Below are 21177 nucleotides of genomic sequence, written 5' to 3'. Positions count from 1 at the left end.
ATTCTTATGTATTTTCGATGTGTAATGTCTCACGCGTCAGACCACACCGATGGTGGAGCATAAATTGCAGGAAGAATAATACAAAAAGCAAAAATGCTTCTTCCGTCGTCGTCGTCGTCGGTTGGTTGGTCGGTCGTGGCCTCCGGGACATTCGGAAAGGTCGATTTAACGAATGAAAACGGGCAAGCGAGAAAAAGATGCATCGCAAATACATTTTTTATGAGCATTCATTAGACGAAAGGAGCCCGGCAATTGGTTCCATTTTATTTTCTACCGAACGTTCTACCCCACACCACCAATGCCGAAGACACAAAAGAAGATGCCGTTCCGTTCGTTTGCATGGATGATGATGATGGTGGTTTTTTTTTTTACTTCCAAACCCCCGGCACCGGATGGGATTTGGGTGGGGAAGCTTTTCTTTCAAACACACACACAAATGGATCTCTTTTGCCGAGGAACACACAGCACTGTTTAGACGTGAGGAAAACGATTTTCGCTTTCCTTTCAACGGTGCGGAACAGGGTTCCATTTCAAAATTGCGCTCTATGTAGCGTTCCTTGTTGCCGCAACTCAGAAGTGCTTTATTTATTATAAGCGAAATGTTGAAGTGATGTTGTATTGAAAGGACATGGGAAGAAAGAATAGCTGGATACTATCCTGGAGAGACTTGGAAAAGCTATGTATATTATTGTGTAAAGCTTGTTCAATTGCATAAGTGTTTGATAATACGGGAGTGAAATATTTATCTTTTAGTAAGTCCTTACACTTTCCAAATACATCGAGAGATAGCTTATACAATGTGGGAATGCTTGGGTCGCTTCGCAACATAATATTGTGGAGAAGAGATATTGAAGTATTTGAAGAATTCTGGCAACTCCTTAATTATTACATACATAATTATTTCCTTTAGATGAAATTTTAAATGACAATTCTGAAAAGACCAAAATCAATTGCATCATAGAGTCAATACTGATAAACATACGCTCAACTTGCGCAATTCTTATTATCCTTAACTCCCACCAATCCTCCCACTCCACCCACGGTCAAGGCTCTTGCACTTTATGAACGCTTCGATTGGTTTGAAAGGAAAATGAAAATGGTCTGGTAGAGAAAAATCGTTCCAACACTACTTCAGCACTGGCCCCACCACCCGTAGTCAATCACTTTTCTACGTTTAATTAGTCCTTTGATGTTGATTTCACGCTGTGCTGCAACACTGGTTCGTTTGCTTGTGATGATAAACAAAATGTCATACTATAGACGACTGTTATCGATGCATTCATGCATTCGTCTCATCCATCCGTAGAAGGTTTTGGTGGATGCACAAAATTGCAGAGAGCCGTATAATATAATGTTAAACAAACAGGATGTTCTCAGGATCGTCCTTTTTAGAGGACTTTATTTCGAAACTGTTTATTCTAAATTCTTTTGGAAATATATTGCAAATTAGATTTAAGTATTTTTTTTTCATTTAAAAATATTAAACATTATAAATATAAATTTGGTCAACAGTCTTTGACAATTTGCGCCCTGTTGGGCTAGGACGTTATTTTCATCGAAAAGGAAAACCATGACCGGCCTTTGTCTGGTGCTTTGGCTGGTTTTCGCCGTCGTCTGCCGACTTGAGCGAGAGTTTTGCGCACAGTGTGCGAGGAAAGTGAGTGGCGACACGATTTTCCACACACCGGCACTGGCTTTTTCCCCCGTTTTCCCACACCCGTGAATTGGCGAGTAGGAAAAGCTATGTATTATTTTGTTTAGGTTTAATGGCCTGCTCGTCTGAGTGTCCATTTCCACGCAGGGTGTTTTTTTTTGTTCCCACACACACACATAGAGGTCGGCGTGCGAGCGTTCTCTCACAAATACATTTCAATGCGCTACAGAGGTGAGAAAAGCACTCATGGAAAACGATCGATTTTTCTCACTGCAGCTCAGCCGGCTTGGGAGGGGAGGTGAAGGTGAAGGATGAGCAAAATGGGGATGGGAAAGAAAAGTTCCCGAGCGCCAGCGCCATGTTACCGGTGAGTGCCACCCACCCACTCGCTGTTTGCTGATGTGTGCGTGGTCCATTGGTTCCTCCCGCCTTCTGAGCGCATCATCCGACCTACGCCAATAAACCTGTGCTTGTCTACCGTGTTTTTTTTGTATTCTGCTGCCGCCTTTTTGCTAATGTTGCTCGGCAAAGGCGCACCTTGCACTTGATAGTTTCACAAGGGCTGTGTTTTGTGCTGCATTTTCAATGCCTTCTGTCTGCCTGGTCGGATGCCTGGTGGGCGTGTGTGTGTGTGGGTGGTTTGTGGGAGATGGGCTTTGTTTATTCGGGCATTGATAATGCACGTTTCAAGCGTGAGATGCAGCTGTGGGTGGTGGATGGTGGATCGATTTTTCAAACAACCCCTGGTTTTGGACTCTGTTTGTGCTTTGGCTTATTGTTTTCTTTGGCTGTTGGAATTTGTGGCGCTATGGAAGGGAAATTGCAGCAACGAGGCAAATACGAAATGGATCGAGCAGGTTCACCATATAAGAAACCCATTTAATCTCCGTAAATGCAGCAGAATAGTGGATGCCCCTATATATTTGCAGAGATGTAGCAATACAATTAAAGATGTTGTACTTTGTTTGGAAATTTCTTAAATTAACAGCAAAAACATTGATGTATCGTTTCGTCTTTAATTTTTTATGACAGGGTACCCCACAATTCTTTGACAGTTTCCCACCGAATTTTGAATCCGTCTCGAGATTTTTTGACTGCGTCTCATATATTTTTGAATCCGGCCCACAATTTTTTGACTGCGTCCCATCAATTGTTGAATTCGCCCCGAAGTTATTTTGACGCTCTCCCTTATATTTTTGAATTCGTTCCGAGGTTTTTTGATTGGGGTAGTCCGATTGTGTATTGGTAGCCGTCAAAAAACCTCGAGACGAATTCAAAAATATGTGGGACGCAGTCAAAAATTGATGGGACGCATTCACAAAATGATAGGAAGGATTCAAAATTACCTGGGAGGCAATCAAAAAACCTTGGGAAACTGTCAAAAAATTGTGCGATACTCTGTATTCTATTTGTTAATAGATTATTATTATTATTAATTATTAATTATTATTATTATTAATATTATTTTATTACTTTTTTTCAATTAACCAATTCCATATTATTCCATTCTGTTTTTTCGCAAATATTTAATGTAAACTTCTTGCCTGAAACCTAAAAGACTTACCTTTCCTTTGTATTTCATTTTATTTCAGATATTCTTCCGTGAATCTCACCGAATCTTCTTCCATTCGACGGTTGTCATGTCCTGCGCAAGAATGATCCCGATGAGCTGTGTCGCGCATGTAAACGCCTATCGAAGCAGCACATTGGTGAGCTTGCGGCTCGACCGCGTCCTGAATCCGGACTGCATATGAACGTCTCTTGCTACGCTGGAGCCGATCGATAAGGAAGCAGCAGCAAGGCCCGTAGCCTTAAACGAAGTGCAATAGCAGTAGTAGAAAGCGTGCACCAACCTTCTGCTAGAAGTAACAGCCACACTATTTAACTCACAATCAATCGGAACTGCGATGAAGGCAGTTGTAGAGTAGAGCAAAATGGCCGTAGAATTAAGTGACACGCTGAATCTCTTTTGAATTCGGGAATGTATTAAGACACTAGTCGACACGAGTTCGTTTCCTCGCGGTGTGTCATCTGAAGGTGGAATCTCCGTCATCGAATAGAGAGATCGCATAGGCGAGTAAAGCTGCAGTGTGTGGCAGCAGCAAACATTGAATCTCAACCCGCTTTGTTGAGACTCATCGGAAATCGTTTAAGAGTCCTTCCCTTTCCCACCCCCCACCTCCGTGTCCTTCCGGTTGGTCATGTACCGTGTAAACATCGTCAGCACAAATCCGAGCGTGTCAGCGAGCAGTAGTAGCAGCAGCAGCGGTAGTAGTGGAACTGGAAGTGGCAGCGTCAGCAGTGCAAGCAACGTGATCCTTCAGCAAGCGCCGCAAATCCTCGGCAGCACGATCCTGGCGGGCCAATCGGGTACGGCGACACTGCCAATCGGTACGATAGTCAGCATACAGCAGCCGCACCAGCAACCGTCCCAGCAGCAGCAGCAGCAACAGACCCAACCTGCCACGGCAACGATAATCGGCTTGAGCGCTAGTACGCTCAGCGCACTGAATGCGGCAACGGCGGTCGGTAGTACGGGCGGCGGTGCCACGATAGCGAGCGGTGGTGCAACGATCACACCGGTAACGGCTGGCGGTGGTGGTGGTGGCGGTGGCGGTGCGACGGTTGTCGCCAATCAGCTGCTGAAGGTGGCCGCCGGCAACAACAACAGCATCAGCATCCTGAAAATCGGTGATGATATCATGCTGAAGGCGGTGAAAGTGGAACCCCTGCCCAGTGATACGGGCGGTGGTGGTGGTGGTGGTGGCGGGGGTGGAGTTACAGCGACCACCACCGGAAATAGTGCCGGTGTCACTGCCAACACCGTTACCGTGACGACGATCCCGCCGGCAAATGGTGGCGGTCATGTCGTCTTTGGTGGCAAACGACGGCATGAAAGGTATGTACCCATTGCGACTAGTTAATAAAATGTAACACAATAAAGTTATTGGTTTTGGATGTTAATAAAAGAAAAGTATTTCTTCTTCTGTTAAGTTAACAAGTTTCATCCACCTACAGTAATTTGTACTCTAATCAGAGGCTTAATTGTCAGCAATCAAGTTTTCTCTGCTCGATCAATCATATTATAGTTCTCAATTGTCTTATAAGAATCAGACGTTTGACATCAAACCACTTTTTTAGAACCTCTCTTCCAACTTGTTTTAATGACTTTTCCAAAATGATACAAATTATAATTGTTATCAACTATTGTTTTATTTTTGTTTTACCACCTGAAACTAGATTAATTTTATTTTTGTAAAAATACGCGAAACTGACCTATCGAGCTACATACAATTAAAGGTCTAAGAAATCCAAGAATGACAGACTTAAACCATTTCTTTGGATTTCAAACAAACAACAAACAAACAAAAAATACACCGAAGTTTAGATATCAACAAAATTATACGTCGTTGTATTTGCTAGCGTTCAATGACGTCTACTATCAAGGGTGTAACTGTCTATTTAAAAAAATGTCATTCGTTCAGACGTAAAAAAGTGCGTCAGACGTTTGAGAATTGTCGTCTATTGTGTTTGTCAAATGTTTCGCAAATATTAACACGTTTGACACTTTAGCGTTAGGGTTCCTTTTTCAAAAGTCAAAATCCAGTGGTGGATCTAACGGTGGGCGGAGTTGGCGGCCGCCTAAGGCCTCTAGAAACGTCATCCTTACAGAACTGTCATTCCACCCAGGACTTCCAAGGGGAGTGATGACGCTACTACCAAAATCTATTTTTGTGTCGAACGAATATCCAAATTATCTGACAGCAGGTCCAAAATTGTCTTCATCTCAGTAGGACAAAAGCATATGTTTGTTAACATTTTACTATCGCATTGACAGGAACTTTACCTTAGGGAAAAATTCTTTGGCTTTAAAAATAGTTGACAATATCAATTCGATTTTCCTTTGGAAAATTCCGCATGAGACGGTTTGTTTTTGTTTTGTACATAATTCTGTCGGCGGGCCATTCTCAACATTGGCTCTAAATTCAATTAGACACAGTTGTAAATCAGTTTCGGTAGAAGTTCCCCCCCGCTTTTGTGTAATCACAATCCTAACCACAGACAACTGGACAGCACTGAGCGTAGTCCTGCCCTTCCGCTGTAAGGGATATAAAGCCGGAAATACGTCATTCAGCACATTGCCGCCGTCTGATGAACTTTGTTGTCGTGGCGGTGTGTGTATGTTTTTGTTTTTGTTTGTCTGCACTCGGTTTTTGCATATGTGCAACGGCGGTGAGTTGACCTAATTTGGAGAAACAGTAAAACGCTCGTTGGCTCGTTATGCTCACCGCTCACCAGGGTATGTCTGGTTTGTGGTTTGATCACTGTAAACACAAGCCGGAAAGAGAAGCAAATCCAATTTAACGTTTCCAATTAGCTGTGAAATGGCTTCAGTGGTGTGGTACGGCGGGAAATGTTTAGTATCAGTTACCTCTTTGTTTGGAGATTGGAGGGACCCCCGGTCAATAATTTTGCCCATCACTGTAGCGCTGCGGAGGTTCCGCTGGGAGATAACTGGGCTGTTTCTCAATACGTCTCAAGGTCATCGTCTGACTGATAACGGAATGGAAAGGTGTGTTTGGATGTGCAAAATCCACTATTGATTCAATTCAGTCTTTGTTGCACGTCTTATCGCACGTGCGTTTGTCATTCTAGAGGGAGGTCCCACCTTTACTACAGTACAGAAATAAGTAAACAAAATAGTAATAGAGAGATAAAATAAGAACTACACAAACTGACAGCTTGTTCGCGAGCTGTCCGCCATTTTAAATATAACCCAACGAAACCCCAAAACCATTCCGCTAATCCTGCAGTAAAGTGAGGGCAAAAGGAAAAACAAAACAAAAAAGCACAACAAATAGCACCCACAAGCTTCGAATTTTCCCGACCAGTCCCGGCACATGCGACCGCACTGGAAATTACCTTGGGAAAGGTCGTGAACATCGACCGTCTGTATCTCGTCCGACATGGCGTGACGACAGCGGTGCGATGGTATTATTTGTCCGTTAAAATTGCTTACCCAAACGTCTGCTGTGTGTGTTCGTTGGCGTCTGGGGACCCATGGGTGATTCACGCGGCCTGTCTGGAAAATGGCCCCAATATGTGATTGGGGAGAAGTGCGCGCGGGGGGGCCGGGTACAAAACGGGAAGGACGAGGAAAAAAGGACAGACGGATGGAGGTGCGCTATCAACGAAACCGTGTGCCAATATACATCGTACACACACGGCCTGTGAAATGGTACAGCCGGGATCTATTATCAGATGGGAAATGAAAGCTAATGAGATGACGGGCGAGTAGAAAAGTGCTGCACACTGTGGTTTGTGTGTGTGTGTCATTCTATGCAGACGAACATCCCCTTCCCCTGGCGTGGTGTAATTTGGGTCAGCTTTCTCACCTTGTTTTTATCGTTTTTTTTTGTTGTTGTTGCTGGTGTAAGTCGCCACTGATGCACACAACCCGACCGACAGCACCCCACAACTGGCGGCACAACATTATTGTGAGGTCTCGTTAAATCGATTTTTATTTGTTTTTCCTTCTTTTTTTCCCGCCCCGACACCCGCAGTTGTCTGGTTGTTCTCAAGGCCTCGTTAAATGGTGATTTGTGATGCGCTCTTTGTTTAATGGGTGGAATGTTTACAATTTTAATACATTTTTGCTGTCTTCACGTGGGTTAGGGTGGTGTTGTTTGTTTTTTGTTTTCGTTAGAACACACTCATGTTGTGCAGGCTGAATCAGAATGAATGAATCTGTTTGATCTTTCTAATGCGTGAGTTGCGTATCTGGACCTCACTGAGGAGTGAGTCATTTTTGATTAAGCTCACTCATAGTGATTTAAATGATTTAACTATAAAGCTCATGATTGACTCAACTTAGAGTGAGTGAGTTAGACTGGGATTTGATCATTTCACGGTGACTACCAATTACCTCCCTTTGGTTTGTCTTAATAGTGAGTTACAAAGGGCATGAGTGAGTTCAAATACTCACTTTATCCTCTGCGATGACTAGCAACTCACTCACTCAACACAAACTCTCAAAATTAATTAGAATTAAATCATATTGATGAGTGAGTTAATTTGTATCTCAGCGAAGAGTTTTTATGACTCATTTACCAATTAATTCAAACATCGGTCATCTGAATTATAAAATTAATGAAAGAGTCGAATAAAAGTAAATTCATCTCACAAAGCTGATGAGTGAGTTGAAATACTCATTTTATCCTCTGCGGTGACTAGCAACTCACTCACGTAACACAAACCCTCAAAATTCATCAGAGTTAAACCATATTGGTGAGTGAGGTAATTTTTATCTCAGCGAAGAGTTTTTATGACTTATTTACCAATAAACTCACACATCGGACATCTGAATTATAAAGTTAATGAAAGAGTTTAATAAAAGTGAATTCATCTCACAAAGCTGATGAGTGAGTTCAAATACTCACTTTATCCTCTGCGGTGACTAGCAACTCACTCACGTAACACAAACCCTCAAAATTCATCAGAGTTAAATCATATTGGTGAGTGAGTTAATTTGTAGCTCAGCGAAGAGTTTTTATTTCGATACGGCCAGGCCGTTCTAACGAAACAAAAAAAAAAGAGTTTTTATGACTTATTTACCAATTAATTCACACATCTTACATCTGAATTATGAAATTAATGAATGAGTAAAGGTGGGTAGTTTTAATTGAGCTTTAATCTTCCGTGGTGACTAGCAACTCACTCGCGTATTGTAACTCTTTAAAGAGTTAAAGAGTTTAATAGCAACTCGTAGCTCGTGTAGCTGATTCGAATGAATTAGTTAAACCTTATTAGTGAGTGCGTTAATTTGTAGTAGCGCTTAGAGTATTTTTCACTTATTTGTCCATTAAGTAACAATAACTTCCAAGAGAGGGTTACAAAATAATTATAACTTACTGACTCTTCTTAAAATCACCTTACGGAGTTGTTATAAACAGGAATGTGTTAAGCGTGGATTATTATAGAATAGTCGACTTTGAGGCTCAGTATAGACGTACACTAACCATTTGAAAATGTGAACTCTTTTTTACAGCAACGAAGAATGGATATCCTCACCTAGTCCTGGCAGCGTGCAAGGATCGGCACCGCCCCTGAGTCCCTCGCCCGGCTCCCAAAGTCACACCTACACAAACACCATGTCGAACGGATACTCTTCACCATTGTCCAGCGGCAGCTACGATCCTTACAGTCCAAACGGGAAAATGGGTAAGTGCGATGTGAATTAAAAATGCCCAACAGAACGTTCGCTTTAATCGATCAAAACACCGATCCCGATTCGCTCTGACAATCCAATGAGCGGTGATTGTTCGCATTTAAAATTAACTCATAAAGTGAAGAAAAAATGCAACAATGTGGCCACGGTGTGGCACGGATACAGTGCGCGTTTAAGCCTTTTTCTGGTGCCTGGGGCGGTGTCGCGCGCGTGTCCTTTTTGCTTGCGCGCTAGGGACAATGTTATGCGGAGCGAAATCGTATTAATGAGCACAATTGCAACAATGTTAATCTCACCGTCATCATCGGCACGTCATGCTATTTTCAGCGAAGCGTTATACTTTTGCGCGGCCTTTTTCCCGGTGCGCCACTGCATACGCCCACCAAATGCGTTATGCGTATCGCGCTAATGAAGCGTGCTATAAATTGCAAATGTAAATAATTTGCAATTAAATCCCGGAAAACTGTGTGTCGGGTGCGTTCGGGAGCGGGAGGTCGGAGTGTTAAGTTTGTCCTTGTTTTTTTTTTTGTTTTGTGTTGTTGTTGAATATTTTCTCCGTTAGAATAGGGCAACATTTTATGCTAGCGAGCAAAGGTCTTTCTAGTTCAGATGCGGATTGGATCTAATTTTAGATTCATGTTCCATCAATCAGCGAATGAAATAATGAGTGTCCCCTTGTCTTGCATGTTTGCATGCCTTTGAATGGAGGAAATGAAAATTGCATTAATGTGCATAGCTTACGGGACAACACTGACGGCATTTTTTTTTCTTTTGGACATTCGAAGTCGTCGTTCGTCCTCAATTTGTAGAAGACACCGGCATTAATCGTCCAAAGTACGCTAAAGTCACGATTCTGCTCAATCAGCTGCCTGTTCGGAAGCTTAAGTAAGGAATCCCCAGACAACCAGAAGCATGGCCATTGACGATGCAAAAACAGCAGCCTTGAACTTTATTGCAACAGTCAATTGCAAAAAAAAACCCAAGTTTATAATTGAAGGTTAAGCACTCAATTATGTTAAAGCATTGCACTTGCTTGCATCGCTTGTTGATTTGTCCCTCTTCGGACTTTAATGCATTTTTCCTGCTACCGTTCGCTTCCTCAACCGTGACTTACTTTCCATCGAAGAAAGTGATGCATTACAAGGTAAAAATTAAACACACACACCTTGCACGCCCGTCGGAACGATCGATGGGTATGCATGTGCATTCAAAAAAAAACGCAAAAAACGAAATTCGCATGCAAAAAGCATGGAAAATTAATTTTTCTTTCACTTTTAGCGTGCTTATCACGTGGGTGATGATGGTACAATTGCCGAATGGAGGCGGTGGTGGTGTACTTGATGCAGTAATTTTACTCTCCCACAACGTCGGCATGGTTGCGGGACAATCAAAATGGCTGCCCTGAAGCGCATTCGGTGTGGTGGGATAGGAAAAAATTTCTACTCCAATTAAAACACGAGCACCACATTGCTTGTGGTGGTGGACGGCTGTGGCTGTGGGTGGTAAAAAGGGGGAAAATGTGGAAAACCCGGTTTTGGGTTGTAAGACATGTTTTCTCCCTCTCTCCCTCAACCCACCCATTCGTTTCCTTTCCCTTTCGTTTCCTTCTAATGGTCGCGATGTGCTCTCGATGAGCAGTCTTGTTAGATGTCGGTTGCTCCAGTTCCTGTGCGCGATGGAAAGAGAAACAAAGGAAGAGGGAAGAAGGAAGGAAAAGGAGGGTAGTGGGGGAGGGGGCTAATTAACACATACACACACAGGCCGACATGAAGGTAGTGAAGGCATTAGATACGTCGAGCTCTATGCGCAATAACAGCAGCTACAGCAGTCTTTCCGAAGCGGCAAGATCTTCATTATCAATTAAAGTTGCTTGGAATATTGGAGGGTGGTTGGGGTGGTCTTGAGGGTTTGTTTCACTTTTTTTTCCATTTCAAAATACGCACACTGCAACACTAACTGCATGCATTGCAGGAAAGGTGTGGCGATCGTACGCTGCACTTCACCTAGAAAACTACTTTTATGCTCAATTTATCTTTTTTTTCCATTTTCCATTTCTAATCCAGTGGAACGAACACGTTGGAATTCGTTACTTTTTTTTTCTCTTCTCTGTCCTCAATGATTGATAAAGTACACAGGCGCGAATAAGTTTACCAAATGCAATGAAAGTCATAACTGCAAAATGACGCCAGAGGAGTGAAAGGTTGGAAAAATGAGTGAATTCGCTGGAGTTGTGAAAAGCGTAAAATCTGTAGAGTGTTTTGATAAGCGCCAAAACAGGTTCTCTGCGGGTTTGGGAAATCATTTTTTTTTTATTCAACATACATCCCTTCAAGGGTGTTACACATTATAGCCGATTTTCCATTTTTGGTTACTATTTTTGTAGTAGTATTTGTCATTTGCCGCAAAAAAGGCTTTTTTTTGGCGACCACCTCTTCATCCGAGGAAAATTTCTTCTCAGAGTACATCCTTTTGCGATCTGAGAAAAGGAATTAGTCACTGGGAATCAGATCTATGAAATACGCTGTTTGGCGAAGCAATTCGTAGCCTAATTCATGAATTTTTGCCATTGTTTTCTCTGATTTGTGGTACGGTGCGTTGTCTTGATGAAACAAATTTCTTTTTCCTTTAAATGTGGCCGTTGTTTGGCGATTTCGTCCTTCAAACGCTCCAATAACTTGAAATAGTAGTCGCTGTTAATGGTCTTTTCTTTCTCAAGATAGTCGATGAAGATTATTCCTTGTGAGTCCCATAAAATTGACGCCATAACCTTGCCAACTGTTTGTTGCGTTTTCCCCCATTTTGGAGCATGTTCATCGCGTCCAGTCCACTTGGATGACTGTTCATTGGGCTTTGGAGTGAAGTGGAGAAGCTAAGACTCATCCATGGTTCCAAACTGATGCAAAAACTCGGATTTATTTCGCTCAAACAGCTCCAAACACTGCACCGAATCATCAATTCGTTGTTGTTTTTGGTCAAATGTGAGCTCACGCGGCAGCCATTTTGCACAGAGCTTTCTCATATCCAAATACTCGTGAACGATATGTCCAACACGTTCCTTAGACATCTTTAGGGTGTTAGCTATCTCGATCAGCTTCACATTATGGGTGTTCTTAATAATTTCGTGATTTTTTTAAATGTTTTCTTCTCTAATCATCTCTTTTGGGCGTCCACTGTGTTCACCTTCTTCAGTGCTCATTTCACCCCGTTTAAATTTAGCATACCAATATTTTATGGTTGATTTTGGTGAAGAATTGTCCAAAAACTCTTCATCAAGCCAATTTTTGGCTTTAACTGTATTTTTACCCTTCAAAAACTAATATTTGATCAACACGCGAAATTCCTTCTTTTCCATGATTATTCAAAACACAAAAGTTGCGTCACACAAAATGCTCTAGCTCACCAGGTTATGGCCACAGTGCTGTCAAATTTGGACAGAATTCGTTTGAAGGTTGGTACAAACTAAAAAAAAAATATGCATTTAAATCTACTAGCACGATAATTGTGTTAGACCAAACAATTATCAGCCCACCGGGTAATTCAGCATAATCATTGTCTTTATATGTTTAATTTTATGTAATGTATTTATTCATTTATTTCAATTTATTCATTTATTCTAGACTTTTAGTTGCTTTTGCGTGCCTAAAATCTATTTCATCCATTAATTATGTGTTTTTTTATGTTATGATTAAACTAACGATCCATTTCAAATTTAAAATCGATTGAATTTGACTCGAAAATAAGCACAATATGAAAAGAAGAATAAGAGAAACGTCATTCTCCATACAAAATGTATGGAATACCCGGGTATGCTGGTTGCCAACTTACGTGGTAAAGTTTAAAATAAATCAAAATAAAATACTTACTGCTTGTTGTATTTTATAAATTACAATTTATAAATCAAACCAAAAAATCAAACATGAAAAGATGGGAGGCTACAGAAAGTTTCAGGTCAATGACAAGCAATGAATCAAAAGTAATTGCAGTTTAAGTTGGATTAAAAAAATACCCGGGTATCCGGTTGCCTACTTGAAGGTTAATTTGACTTTATTATAAAGAAGTTCTCTTGGGGCGGCCCGGTGGCATGATGGTAGCGGAGCCGGTCTTCACACGAACGGCCCGGACCAAAATCCCGTCCGGACCAATCCCCCGTAGCAAGGACTGACTATCCGGCTACGTGGTAAAATAAGTCGATACGGCCAGGCCGTTCTAACGAAACAAAAAAAAAAAAATAAATAAATAAAGAAGTTCTCAGAACATGTAATTTTTAAATACATTTTTTTAAGTGTTTAGTAATCGCTTATTATTAATGTGCATATTTCTAACGAAAAACCTGGGTGTTTGTGTGTTTTTGAAATACTTTGTTGATAAGCGTTTATTAATATTGACTTCTGTAATAAAGTTTGCGAATTCATATACCATTTGTAGTATATATATTTACACAGATTTGTCTCCCATCTTCGAGCGAGAACCACCAACACCTCCTTCCTTATTGCCGCACAAATTGGTGGATGGGTTTACCGCATTAAATTCAAAGCGGTCGTCCTTCCCGAGCTTTCCAAGGACATTCGAGTTCATTTCACTCTGCGTGCGCCAGGGGTTTTTCACGGTGGTGCGGAGCATGTTTAAAATTTAATTTCCCCTTCTTGCTTTCTCTTTCTCGTTCTGTTGAGCAAAAGCATAAAAATAAATGTGCTAGCAAAAAAAAAAAAGGATTCCTCCTCCTGCTCCTTCGATATGCGTTTGATGTTTTCGGTGGTGTGCCGAGGGGGTGTTGGAGCTCAAATTTCTCCCCAACATGCGCTGCTTCGAGTTTCTATGGAATATATCCAACCGCTCGAGGAGCTGTGGCAACAAAGCTTCTTTGGGTGTCCTGTTTTTTTTTTGTTTTCGTTTGCCCGCGTCTCGATCGATCCGACCCTTCCATAAACCCCAGGCAAGCACACCGAAGAAGAAAGGTTCAACCAATGGAACCGTGCCCTAGGTCGCACTAGAAACCGTTGCGCAAACAGCGGGTTTCCTAGGGAAGGTGAGTGCTCGAAAGTGAGTCGAAACAGGTCGTGGTGAAACCGAGCACGCGCATCTCTGTTTGCTATCTCCTTTTTCTTCCGGCCCCCCCCAAAAGCCTTGTCCCTGTTCGCATCGCATACGGTACATGCGAATTATTTACCCAAACCCACCCAAGCACACACCATCGATGGTCGGATCGGCCCTTGTTGGAGCAGAAACACACAGAGGAACACACTGCGCGCGTGTCCCTTTTTCTTATGCGATGCGATTCCAATGGGGGATGGTTTCGCTTGCAACAACCTTTCCGTGCGTTCCATCCATTGGTGGGTTTTGGTGCGCGGTCTCTTTACGTGCCCGCAAGTGCACCGGCTCGGCTGGCACTGTGCTGTAACCTTCAAAAGGTCACTCAACTGCCGTGTTCTGTTGCGCTTGCTCCCGTTCTTTCCCTTCGTTCCGGTGAGGGGGGGACGGTTGTGGACGGTTATTTGGTGGGGACACCGTGCTGCGGCCCATTTCCCATCCCAGGGCCCTTCCCGATGGTGGCCCGATCGGATCCGGTACCGGTACGGTGAGAGCAGTGGACACAAATAAACATGTAAAAGGGCCCTCCAGATATGTTTCCAGAACGAAGGAAGGCAACAGTAACGGACCGGTTTTATGGTAATCAATATTTGTTTGTTGTGACGGTTTTATTTTTAAAACTCTGAGATGTTTTATGCTTAATGTAATTACACTGAGAGATAATAATATTGTTCAACAACTTAATAACTTCGATCAAAAATAATAACCAAGTAATAATCCACATTTATAATACTAAAAACATCCAACCCTGTACAAACACGTTCACATAAAGGAAAGGTAAAAGCTGACACTGACCTGCGTCAAGCGAGGGTAAATTGTGTTATCCATGTCACCTCTGTCTGTAGTTTTCACCTCGTCCGGGGCTTTTTTTCTCGCTTTGTTTTGTGCACCACCCTTACGGCTGTGCCATCGTGCAAAAGGGTCGTGCGGCTGTCCCTTTTTGGGCTTTGTGTGGGTGGAATTTGTTATAAGCTCGCACGACCGAGTACCGACCGATGCCAAAATGTATGTGCCCGTTGAATTATTCGTTTGCTCCGTGTCCGATCGATACGAACGAGCGCCGTCAGTTTCCCGGGTGGTATTGGGGTATTTTTGTTTCAAATTTTCCGACGTCCGGAACCGCCAAACCCCAGACGAGACGAATTTTCCGACCTACCGCAACCGGTACTGGGCGGTAGGGGAAAAATTTAGGAGACACTTGTATGGATTGCTGCCGTCCGATTGCAACACGACATGCTAGACGTTCTCACACACAACTACATACCGTTCCCTGTTGGAATTGCATGTCCGAACGTCACGTTTGAGAGCTCGCGATAATTGCAATATAATTCCCCTCGGGATAAAACCATGTACGCAAGGGGGAAAGGAAAAAGGTGGGTGGGAACAGCGGGATGAGAGGTTTTGTGAAAAAGTGGAACTGAAAATGATCCATGACCTAGCTGGTGACGCGGGGGCAAGCATAAAGCATAGGTGTGTATGCTGGTGGGTGGAAAATGAAGATCCAACGGAGGGCGGAGGGAATGAACCCGGGGATCGGGTCTCGCTTTCACGGACAGGGTGTTTTCTATCTCCACGGGGGTTTAGGTGTGAAAATGGGGAAAGGTACTGTACCCGGGGTGCATCCATTGCAAAACACAAAGTCTCTCTTCTCATGGTGAGATGGATATCTGTTTCGCCCCTGATGCGTAATCACGGTACCGTGAATGGTAATGGATATGGGAGGCAACTACAAGTGCGAAATAATGACAATGATACATGTTCACAACACTGCCGCACACGCACGCACTTTAGCACCATGTGAAGTTGGTCTGTTTAATGGTAGAATAGTTTGACAGGGGATTAGAAATTTTGCCCAAAAAATTGCATTTTAATTGGTAAATGAATTGCGTGTTAAGCATTGCGTAAGTTAAGCAATAAATATTAAGTTTTCCACGATAAAAAAATTAAGAATTAAAGAATTAGGCAGCATCAGAACACTTAAAATATTCGGGGGCATTTTACATTTTTTTGGATATCTTATTGACTTTAATTATTTACTTATTTGTTTATTTATTTATTTATTTTTAATTCCATTATGACAGCTTTCACCGTATTATTAACTTATTACAGTTTATATTATGCAAAAAAAAACAGAATTTTGGCAGAATTTTTCTTTTTACATTTTTACTTTTTTTAGATATTTTATTAAAATTTAATTATTTACTTATTTGTTTATTTATTTATTTCTTTTTAATTCCATTATGACGGCTTTCACCGTATTATTAACTTATTACAGTTTATATTATGCAAAAAAAAACAGAATTCTGGCAGAATTTTTCTTTTTACATTTTTACTTTTGTTTAGATATCTTATTAGAGTTTAATTATTTACTTATTTGTTTATTTATTTTTTTATTTTTAATTCCAATATGACGGCTTTCACCGTATTATTAACTTATTACAGTTTATATTATAAAAAAAAACATAATTCTGGCAGAATTTTTCTTTTTACATTTTTACTTTTTTTAGATATCTTATTAGAGTTTAATTATTTACTTATTTGTTTATTTATTTATTTATTTTTAATTCCATTATGACGGCTTTCACCGTATTATTAACTTATTACAGTTTATATTTTAAAAAAAACAGAATTCTGGCAGAAAGAAAAACAAAAAAAAAAGAAAAAAAAACCAGAAGGGCCAATAAGGAACTTCTATGGCGTTCTGGGGCATTGGATTCTTTTAAAGAATATTCAGTAATTTATTTTTAAATAATAGCCAAATCTCATTATTGCCAATTCAACAAAACTTGATGACTTTAGTCTAAAATGGCCTGGCTCGTTCCGATCGATAGCTAGTAATTCTTGCCATGGAAATTCTATGCCATGTCCGTGTCAAGAAAAGACAAGAAAAGACAAGAAAAAATGGTTGGAAAATACCTTTTTTGAGATTTGGCCGAGATATATCAAATAATGTTTGGGATTACCTTTAATAATCCAACATTTAGAATTTTCTTTCACATTTGTCTCTCATAACTCTGAAATCAGAATCGCTTGTGCTTTGAAGTTGAAATCACTCGCGTCGAACTACCTGTTTTAACAGCCATCAACTACCCCGTATAAACGTGCCTAGTCACCAGTTGCTTCAATAACCGTGTCAATTTACTGATCGATTCGGATGAATGATCGGTTGCTGGCTGCTTCCCGCAAACCGGGGAAAACAATTGCATACAGTCCAGTGCAATACATGGTTGCAAAACGTTACAGCACGAAGACCGAAGTGCCGCGGTGTGGAGGAAGATGTTTGACTTTCCTTAAAACAAACATCCCCCAGACACGCAAACAAAAGCCAATCCTCACCCGACAAGCTGCTGTACATGTTAGTCACCGAAACAGGTTCACTTTGCCGGGCGCAGCGTAGAGTAGGTAAGAGGTGTTGTTCCTTGTTTGCTTTGCGTGTGGGGAAGAATAGACCACCTTGAGCATCGATATCTGTTGGTGGAAGGATGTGTGTGCCACTGTGTATGCAACGAATGCAGTTTTAATGACCTTTCTTATCCGAACGGAACGGTTGTGACGCACATCGGTTGACCAAATTCGACAACGAAGCGACGAAGCATTCGGACGTTATCACAAGTGTCTGCTCTTTGTCGTCGGGTAGGTCGCGGTCGATGGGACTTTTTGTGTCCAGAATATGATTCATAGACGTTGGGTTGGGGGATGATGTGGGTCGTTGAGTAGGTTTACACTAGCGTTCCGTTGAGTCTGATGACCTTCCCTCCCTTGGGTGTCGTTTATCTACTTTTACGACGAAGTGCAGAAGGATGACTTTGCGTGTGGTGGCGTGCGAGATCCGACGCAAAAACTCGAATTGCTTGATGAGTTTTCATCTGTCATTGACTGATAGCGCCATCTGTGAAAAAATGCATAAACCACGAATTTAATAAAAACACTTAGTTTGCAATACTAACACTTAATATATTTTTTGTTATCATTCGATCCAGAAACATAGAAAAAAATCCCCAACCGCTCCAGAAATGTTTCATGTGTTCGAAAAACAAAAAAAAACCAAACCTCGCACTTTTTTATCGGTCACCGGGCGGCAGAGTGTTCTAATTGCTTTTTAAGTGCACACTTTCAACTGGCACAGAGGTGCATGGCCTTTCGTTTGCTTGGCTCCGTATGGTGTTTGCATTTTTTATAGCTAGTCGGAAGAGTGTGTGTGCCTGCCAAACAAAGCGAGGGGGTGGACGGAGGTGCTTGGGTTGCTTACAGAAAGGGTGTGAATTGAGACAAAATAATTTGACTTGTCGTAGGTTCTGGTTGACGTGTACACATGGTGTGTGCATCGTGCAATTGCGCCCATATTTTGCCCGAACCTATCCCAAGAATGGCGGAATGACGATGGTTAATAAATGTTTATTTGTGCGTTTTGTCGCGGCATACGGCACAAAGAACATTCGAATGGGTGTTGAATGGGAGGGCGGTAGAAGCAAAACAAAACAAAATCCCTGTGTGACTGAATCGGGATGCAAAAAATGCAAACACCTGATGCATACACGATAATGCAAGCGTCAAACAACGACGGGAAGCTGCAGCGTCATTGCGTGTTCTATTGGGCATGTGAGAAATAAAAATACCGTAGTGGGTGTTTTTTTGCAGCACAGAGATACAGGCGAGATGCAGCCGTTTTTGATAAAGGAATGAAAGGGTGAAATTATAGCAAAAATTATAGCATACTCGATCGTTTAAAATTAGGCCTCTTTGTTCATTCGTTTTGATAGATTCATTTTCCATTGATGAGTTCATTGATAGTTCATTTCATTCCATTCATATAACAGTTCATTAAGAATTCATTTAGATTTCGCATCCTGTTTATACTGTTATCTTCAAGTGTTATCGATTACTTTATTTACGAATAAAATAAGCAAACAGTTCAAACATTACACTTTGAAATTATAACACATCCTGTAAAAGACCTTTAATTTCATTTGAAGAATTTATTTGCAGCTGCAGAATTTAAGTAGAAATATATCAATAATAATGGCACAAGGAACCATCGGCCACTGAGGACACCTTTGGCAGTATTTCTAATCATCAATCCTGCAAAATAAAACCCCATCTACATTTAGACGCGATTTGCAGTCTACCAGCTGCTTACCGCAAATAGCCTATAATCATCCCCAGACGCCATGCAACATGTTGCGTCTGCACTGAGTGTCGCGTGTTTGTGTTTCCACCAGTGTTTGTTTCCCTTGATTAGAAATGGTTGATTTACACAAGCTACTTGGAACTAAAAGCTGTGCAGTAATAATATAGCGCAAAGCTGCAAACAGCTGTCGAAAAACTAAGCAGGCTACCTACCGGGATGGTTGCGGGCGCAATGTCTAGACGGTATTCATCTTGCGGCCTACGGTGCTTAAGGCGTGGATATATTAATTTAGCAGCAGGTGATACCGAAAGCTTAGCGGAAAAAAAAACAAACGCACCACAACAAACTATGCTAATTCTATTTTGTTTCATTAACCTACTATCCTGCTTGCTTTTACGTACGCTCCAGGGTTTCCTTTGTTTTTGCCCTTTTCATTTGCTGAAATTGAATGCATTTCGTTTTTTTTATCGTCTGGTTTTCTAAGCACACGCTCGCTATTAAATAAGCGAAAAAACCATTACCCCAGTTAACCAGTTTTTAATTGCAAAATAACCTTGAATGGTGTTCCCCGTTTTAGGGCGCTCAGGGGGTTCTAACTAACGCAGGATGTTTAGTTGTAGCGTTTACCTTTTCTTTCTCGAATGGTGTTCTTGCTCGTTGTTGCAAATTTGGCACAGGGCGCATCCGTTTTCGGGATGTCCGGACAATTGCAGCAGGACTATGCTATTAGTGGAGCATACACCGAGAAAAAACACAATGTGCAAGGTGCATTTCGTATCGATTGAGTCGCGTGCCTCAATCGCTCGAGGGCAGACGATGCGTTGCAGCTTTCAAATGGTATGTTGAGGGCAGAAGGATTGCACCGGAACGGAAACGTTGGTGTGTGCTTTTTTTATCCGCAACCATAAGCGTAAAGCAAAGGGAGTAAAATGGAACGCAATTTGTGCTCTACAACATGGAAAATATGCAGCAAACATTAAATTGAAATTTAGGATTCTTGAACTTTGGACGAAGGAACGTAAACCGATTTTGACAATTGGTGTAAAATTGTGTTGAAGTTAATTACGTTATAGAACACCCTACCATCTCTGGGGGGATTGGATACCCCACGCACAGTTGCACCGTATGCATCTTGTACGTACGTTCGCTATTAGCGCTGTTATAACATTTTCTTCGCATTAGATCCAAGCAGGCGAACCTGGAAAAAAGAAAAATCGTGCACAAAAAAAAACGGATAAATCCAAGGTGCAGATGCTTAATCTGCTGCGTGAATAGAATGATGGTAGAACGATGGCTTTTAGTAGTGGCAATGCGTCTAACGCAAACGGAAACGTTTATGTTGCCAGCTGCTGCAATGGTGTGGGGCAAGCATAAAATTCGCCGACGCACCTACGGTCCATCAACAAACGGACCGCAGAGTGGAAATAAAACTACAGTGTCAGTATTCTTCGAAAAAGATTATCATCATCTGGTTTTTTGAAAATGGAGCAACACACCTTTCGATTATGTCTGGTTGAAGATCTGCTGCACCAGTTGTTTTTGTGATTTAATGTTTTCTATATTTGCAGTGGAACGAATATAATATTCGTTGGTACTTCTTAACCGGAAAAATCATACAACTCATAGTGTTTCTTTTACACAAAAGAAACCAAAACTATCTGCAATTATTATTTAACCCTAAATTATTCGATCAGTTAGGTTTACTCTCTTAGATGTTAGGAATCTCCCAAAATCTTTGGAAATTAATAAATCTTTATGATAGGAACGCTGAGTCGCGGATTCGCTTAAAAATTGTATATAGAATCAAGAATTTTTATAATAAATCATAAATCATATATCTATAACTAACTATAACTATTAAAACCTCAAAAATATACCCCATCCACCTTAAAATATACAGAACTGTTTACCACAAAAAATCAGACGTACTGATTATTCGTGTTGCCCGCTAATCCGGGCTGTGTCGACTGACGTTTAGTACGTCAGTGTTTCTCTAGTGTACCCACAGATAAAGTAATCGTTTCTGCTTTACTTTTTATCGAAAATGTATAATCTATGTTAAAATATGCATTGTACCTT

At 41.4% G+C, this 21177-nt stretch overlaps 1 protein-coding gene and 1 long non-coding RNA gene across 2 annotated transcripts in view; both read left to right on the top strand.

Moving 5' to 3' along the window:
* The window catches only part of LOC128309852 (uncharacterized), an 84796-nt gene extending 80798 nt beyond the window's left edge, over positions 1-3998 (top strand). The window contains exon 4 of the long non-coding RNA XR_008288866.1: positions 3247-3998. This is a non-coding gene — a long non-coding RNA (uncharacterized LOC128309852). The remainder of the gene's footprint in view (positions 1-3246) is intronic.
* Positions 3999-4001: 3 nt separating this feature from the next.
* The window catches only part of LOC128309851 (ecdysone receptor-like), a 34959-nt gene continuing 17783 nt past the window's right edge, over positions 4002-21177 (top strand). Inside the window, exons 1-2 of the mRNA XM_053046334.1 lie at positions 4002-4553; positions 8703-8875. Coding sequence (XP_052902294.1) covers positions 4357-4553; positions 8703-8875 — 370 coding nt within the window. The 5' untranslated portion in view covers positions 4002-4356. The remainder of the gene's footprint in view (positions 4554-8702; positions 8876-21177) is intronic.

The sequence above is a fragment of the Anopheles moucheti genome, chromosome 2, assembly GCF_943734755.1.
Source record: "Anopheles moucheti chromosome 2, idAnoMoucSN_F20_07, whole genome shotgun sequence".
NCBI classification, from domain to species: Eukaryota; Metazoa; Arthropoda; class Insecta; order Diptera; family Culicidae; genus Anopheles; species Anopheles moucheti.
The sequence above is the reverse complement of the archived record's forward strand: the minus strand, read 5'-3'. Positions and strand labels throughout refer to the sequence as shown.